This window comes from Grammomys surdaster, unplaced genomic scaffold (genome assembly GCF_004785775.1).
Source record: "Grammomys surdaster isolate TR1022 unplaced genomic scaffold, NIH_TR_1.0 208, whole genome shotgun sequence".
Classification (NCBI taxonomy): domain Eukaryota; kingdom Metazoa; phylum Chordata; class Mammalia; order Rodentia; family Muridae; genus Grammomys; species Grammomys surdaster.
The window spans coordinates 8,868,717-8,875,323 of NW_021604653.1; the positions used below are offsets into that span (position 1 = coordinate 8,868,717).

The window sequence follows — 6,607 nt, forward strand, 5'->3', positions numbered from 1 at the left end:
GTGCGTGCAGGCACACTCACATGTGCTGTGCATGTGTAGATCAGAGGACAACTTATAAGAGCAGTTTCTCTCATTCTATCATGTGGATGCCAGGAATCAGATTTCAGGCAGTTAGACTTGGGTGGCAGGCACCTTTACCCTTGGAGCCATCTTGTGAGATGGAGACTGGGGTACTATATAGCAAAGATTCTTCACATTTTACTGGACCAGGAAGCAGAGACTGGTTAGAAAGCCAGGCCCAGCTATAAGCTTCAAGCCTCCTGCCTGCCCTGAGCTCTTAGTCCCTTCCCTGACAAAGACCTATTTCTAGCTAGGCTGCATATCTCAGTGGATCCCCCAACAACCAGCTGGGTACCAAGCATTTAAATTACATGTGCCTGAGGTGGGGGGGAATGGTTCGCATTCAAACCTTAATAGATGGTTAGTAGGATTAAGTAAATTTGTGTGAAGCATTTACGTGCCTATAAAGTTAGCCGAGACCTTGTATGTGGGTGATTTAAGACAGGCAACTCAAGCTCGGGGTTCTGGGCTCTGCTCCCAAATACTCTATGTCACACTCTGAAGCATGGAGGTGCCTATCTGCTTGTGGTAGGCCTGGGCCCTATCTGAAGGTCATCCTGAGTGTAGGATACATCCATTATTTCTCCCACTGCTGGGACAAAACTTTACCTGGCAAAAGGGGCTGGAGGTACAGCTCTGCATTTCCTGTTCTTGCTGAAGACCCAGGTTCCTTTCCCAGTCCATACAGCAGCAGGACACAATCACCTGTAACTCCATTTCCTGGGGACCTGATGCTCTCTTCTGGGCACTGCCCTCACATGATGCAGACGTACATACATTCAGGCATAACATTCATGTGCACTAAAGGAAAAGGAAAATGGACAAAAGCAGCTTAGGAGCAGAAGGGCTTATTCTGGCTTGTTTTGGAGCACAGTCAATCATAGCGGGAAGTCATAGATCCATAGTGCAAGGTGGCCGCTCACATCACAGTCAGGAAGCAGAGACAGATGCTGTTGCTCTGCTCACTTTCTCCTTTTCATTCAGCCCAGGACTCTAGCTGCAGAATGATACTACCACTCTTAGGTTAGATCTTCCTACTTCAATGGACCCAGTCTGGAAACTGCTCACAGCCATGCCCCCTGGTCTGTTTCCTAGGTGACTGTAAATCACATAAACTAGAGAGGAGCTGGGGATCTTTTCTGGCACAGTCCATTGCTGGGGAAAGTCAGAACAAGAACTCATGCGGGAGCTTGAAACAGAAACCATGGAGAAATGCTACTGGCTGGCTCATTCCCTAATTTTCTTTCTTCTACAACCCTGGACAGCCTGCCTAGGGATGGCACCGCCTACAGTGGGCTGGGCCCTCCTGAATCAAGACAATGCTTTACAGACATGCCTAAAAGCCAAACTCACCCATTTAATAACCCCAACTGAGGCTGCTTTCTCATCTGACTCGGGGCTGTGTCTAGTGGACAGTTAAAGCTAACTAGGACAGGATCCTTTATGCAAAAAATAGTAAGCTCCTCTTATTCTTCCTAGGAGATATCTTGGACCCTTCTGCAAATCTGTCACATGACCTGAGGGCAGCCCAGCACATGGGGGATACTGGCTCATGCTTAGCCTATGCCCTATTGGAAAGGGACAGGAGCACCCACCCCAGGGAATAGAGCTTGTGAAGCTTCTGGTCCCTTTCCCTGTCCTGGCCTTCAGGAAGAGTGAGGCTGTCTGAACAGATGGTGACCAGGACAGAAGCCAAGGGGCTCCTGGATGCCATGTGTGAACTTAGGTAAAGGACAGTATTGCAGTCTTGGACCCAAGTGCCACTAAACCTGTGGGTAATGGGTTTTTCATCCCCGGAGTAATGGGAGACACCAAAGAATGAGGACATTACTTAGTGAGTCCCTCACCTCCCTGGCCCCGTTCGGCAAACCAGAGGAAGGACATTGCCCAGCACCGAGCCGTCTGTGGATTTAATGGGGCTTCCAGCTAAACCTTCCATCAAATTTACGACGCTGCCTGTCTCCTGACCTTCCTTCTCTCACACATTCCTCTCAGAAATGAAGCTGTGTGCAGGCTGTGAGGTGTCGCTTCCCCCACCTCAGAGATAAACTGCTTGAGTCTGCATTGAGATGGTAGATTTAATCAGGCCAGGTCCCCAAAGTTCACTTACCCCCTAAGCCCAGTGGCATTAGGACATGAGTGGGATCCAGCTACAATGGGTGGCACAGTTGCCAGATGCCTGTCCCACTGGTCACACTGGCCAGAGCTTGCCTGCACTTACATCTCACCGCTCCAGATGCTGCCCCCTGCCTTGCTGCTTTCCGTCCTCCTCTCTGTGTCCCTGGCTTTCCTCCTTGAAGATCCTAAGTGGCTTTCTTGAATCCTATCCTCACCCCCAATCAATGTCTAACTGAAATGGCACAGCCTCCAGAAAGCCTTCCTTGATTCCCTTCGCCCCAATAGGAGAGACATCCCATCTGGTTACTATAGACACAGGCTTAGATGGTAAACAGACCATCGATCCTCTAGGCCCTAAAGTCTAGAGTAAGCCTTCCTTTACTCGTGTGTGTGTGTGTGTGTGTGTGTGTGTGTGTGTACACGTGTGTACTCATGCACATATGTGAGCATGTTTATAGGTGCACAGCATTGCTAGAATTATAAGCACACACCACCATTCCTGGCTTTTAAGGAAGGAAGGAAGGAAGGAAGGAAGGAAGGAAGGAAGGAAGGAAGGAAGGAAGGAAAGAAAGAAGGGAGGGAAAACATTGACTCTAAGAACTAAATTAGATCCTCGTGCTTGCAAGGCAAGCACTTTATCAACTGAGCCACACACACCTCTCGTACCCCCACCCCCAACCTGAAAACTCTTTACACTTCCGGTCCCCCTTGGACTTCTAGCAATTAGCAGTCATCACAGAGTCGCCCTGTTGACTCCTCACTCCAGATGGTGAGGATAACTGGCTTCATGTCCCCCGCCTCAAATGAGGCAATGCCAGTGTCTCACGACTGCCCTGACCCTAAAGTGCCAGCCTTTCCACTGGGAGCGTCTGTGAGACCCCGTCCTGCCTCCCACCACACCACGCAGGTGGCTTCTGTTTCCCTCATTCCTCCTCTGAGGCAGCTGTGTGTTCAGGCCCTTCCCTTCCTGACTCTGTGTTTTCTCACTGGCTGCCAGGACGCTGTGGGGAAGGCAGTGGCAATATGCTGCTGGCAGCCAGCCTATGCCGGACAGCCCTTGAGGTGATGGCTGCTGGTACAGCGAGCATCTGGGAGGTACTGGGGTGAGTCAGGCTCAGGACACTGGACAGACTGAAAATAAAATCTCTTCAGTGCCCTGAATCCAAAGGCCTCGATACCTTGAGTCACAGGGGGACAGCCAGACATAGAGGGGAAGAATCTTAGAGTTCTAAGCTTGGTTCACAAGCTACCACAGTCATTGACATCTCCCCTTCTCTGTTCTTTCTATGGTTCTAAGAAGCCAAGAAAGAGGAATGATGCCTGCTGTTAACTGGAGTCACCTCTTTGTTTTTACTAAATGAAACAACAGCAGTAGCAACAACAACAAGGGCAGGCAAGAAGACTCAGAGAGTAGGGTACTTGCCACTAAGTCTGATAACCTGATTCAATTCCCAGGTCACATGATGGAAGGAGAGAACTGACTCCTGCAAGTTGTCCTTTTACCTCCTCACATACCTTGTGGGGCTTATGAGCCTACACACACACACACATACACACACACACATGTGCACACACACAAGAATACACAAAGTAAATGTGATAAAAATTGAGAAATACAAAAGTTGTGCGTTTTGTGTAACTTCTAAGTAGTATGAGGAAGTCTCACAATATCTTGTTTATTTTATCTAACTTTTATCATTTGTTTAGAGTAGTGCCTCGTGTAGCTCAGGCTAGCTTCAAACTTGGTGAGTAGATGAGGATGACCTTGAGCTTCTGATTCTCTCATCTCTACCTTCCAAGTTCCAGGTTTACAGGCGTGCCTCATCCTTCCCAGTTCACATGGTGCTGAGGCTCGAACCCAAGGCTTCCTGTGTGCTAGGCGAGAACTCTAGGGACTGAGCTACAGCTCTAATTCCAAATCTCCCATGTGAATCACCTCTTTGTTCAGTGTATTCTCACTATGTATCTTACCTTCCACTGCTCTGCTTTCTGGTATTCCACTCTAGGAATCCTTATTTTACCTAAAAATGGTTCAAAGGCCCAGAGGGGCAATACTGGCTACTCTGTTACAATGTTGCATTACTGTTTACCCTTACTGTGCCTGATTTATAGATTGAACCTTATTATAGAAGTATGCCATAAATAGAAAAGTATAGCATATGCATACACACATACATACACTAGACACATACATATTTGCATGTGAGCCTCATCCTAAGGTGAGGACAGGTATGGAAGGTTTTCTTAGGAGTGTGAGAGAGCGGGTCCACAGAGCACCTCGGATGCAGGAGGCATCACTGCTGCGCATGCTCAGGGCTGAGCCTGCTGTGTGGCTGTGAACAAGACAGTGGTGCCTGAGTGGATGGCAGGGGCCTCACCAAGATAAGTAATACCAGAGGAGTAGGCACTGGGATGTGGGGGTTGGGGATGGTCGAACCTGCCAGTGTCTATCTTTTGAATGGGGGATGCCCAAGATACCTGAAGCTCATATAAAATATGTGCAGGAATTCAGTACTCTAAATATGTAAGATGCAGAAAAGCATAGGAAAATATCTTCCTCCTAACCTACATGCTTTCTCTGGAGATACCAGGATGCTGAAGGAAGATACCCAGCTTCACAAACAGGTCTTAGCAGCCAGTTCTCCATGAACACCTGCAGATGTTAAGAACAGATGGTCAGATGCCCTGTTGAAAAACTCCCACCTAAGAAGTCACAGATTTTACAGGACACAGCAGAGTCTCACTGCACACATTTGGCCATAGCCTGGGAAAGATACAGCTCAGGGTTGCTCTCCTAGTCTCCCCTTCCTGAGCCTGGATAGATACTCCCCAGTGTAGCCTCTGGCCTGTGATTAGAACTCTTGTGTGTGGAGGGGTGGTGGTGGTGGTGGTGGTGGTGTGTGTATATGTGTTCACACCTGTGCAAAGGTATGTACAGTTTCAACTGTACATGTGTTTACACAAGTATGTGAAGGTCCAAGGTCAATATCGGAGCCTCCCTCAGTCCTTCTCCACCTGGTTGCCCCGTGCCTCTGCCTTTGAGCCTCGAACTCCCTGATCCTGGCCATGGGATCTCTAGCATTGGGATTAAAGGCAAGTGCTTCTGTGCCTGGTTTTGTTTTTGTTTTGTTTTTTTTTTAATGTGGGTTCTCAGGGTCTTAATTCAGGTCCTTGTTCTTGTACAGCAGTTGCTTTACTAACTGAGCCGTTCCCCCGAGAACCCCCACCCCTCAGCGCTTCTTTTCCCAGGGCCCGGGCCTGCGTTGTTTCTAAAAGACCAAGCCCAGGAAATCCACTGTTTGAGGTTAGCCTTGAGTCAACTTGTTCTGAGCACTTGGGAGCCTTTCAAAAGAGGCGAGTGTGCACACAAATCATGATGAGGCTAATCAGAAGTTGGGGTACTTAGCGAGATGTGTACACAACAGTGTTGCACGCGCCCTTCTCCTGCAAGGGCTGTTATGTGGAGAAGGGTGCTGTTTGCCTGGTTTTTGTCCTGGACAGATTTGCATCCACTTGATGGATTGCTGGGGTCGGGGGTCTCCTCCTTGGGAAGCTGTGGAGTGTCTGCTCAGTGCAGTGGAGAAGTGCTGCCCAGTGTTTGCCCAGGTCCTTGAGATGCCAGGAGCCTTACATGGTGCTAGATCAATGTGAGGTACTCTTAAGAAGCTCCGGGCAGCTCTCACGAGTCCTTTTCACAGTGAGCGTCCTTCTAGGACACAGCAACAGGGTAAGCTCGCTCTGAGGATGCCTGGAGCCCCTTGTTTGTTTTCCCAGCCATGGTGGCCTCTTGAGTTTGCCAAAGTGATTTGGAGTGGCCCTTGCTGCTGCAGCTCTGCATGGGCCCTCTTAAGCCCTTCCCCTATAGGCTGCCTTCTCCCTGGTTGGCTGGATGCTGAAAAGAAGTCTCATTGGGAACAGGCAGTGGGCTAAGGAGGGCTCTCATAGGGAAGGGCAGCTTGCTCCTGATAAACAGTTTCTACTGCCAAAGTGCCCTGCAGCTTGGCCCCGTGGCTGTCTGTTTTGGCAGGATGGGAGATGTTTTTGGTTTTATTGGGGGTGTTTTTCTGGGACATTTGCGACACCTGTTGATTCAGTTTGATGGGACATTGGTGGCTGAGCCTGAAGTTCTGAGCCCAGAAGTTCTGAGTCCTCACCCTTCTGAATGGCATCCCCAGTGCGTTTATGCATTTACCTTCTTAACTGAAGGGCTTGTTTTCTTCTACACACTCAAAGATCCTATGCATGTGGCCCAGGGAAGGGATGAGCAGTAACTATAGGCACGTGACTGGAAGCAGTGTATTTCCCATGAAGTCTGCTGTTGGGGTGTGGGGGACACAGCTCTGCCAGTCTGTTTGGGATGGTGAGAAATAATATATTCTCATTCTCTCTCTCTCTCTCTCTCTCTCTCTCTCTCTCTCTCTCTCTCTCT

General features: G+C 49.1%; 1 protein-coding gene across 2 annotated transcripts in view; it reads left to right on the forward strand.

Moving 5' to 3' along the window:
• The window catches only part of Gli2 (GLI family zinc finger 2), a 216,380-nt gene that overhangs the window by 131,713 nt on the left and 78,060 nt on the right, over positions 1 to 6,607 (forward strand). Inside the window, exon 2 of one of the 2 annotated variants that reach the window (XM_028771495.1) lies at positions 565 to 571. The exons of the other annotated variant lie outside the window; for it this stretch is intronic. Within the exon in view, the coding sequence (XP_028627328.1) occupies positions 565 to 571 (7 nt within the window). The remainder of the gene's footprint in view (positions 1 to 564; positions 572 to 6,607) is intronic. 2 annotated transcript variants of the gene reach the window in all.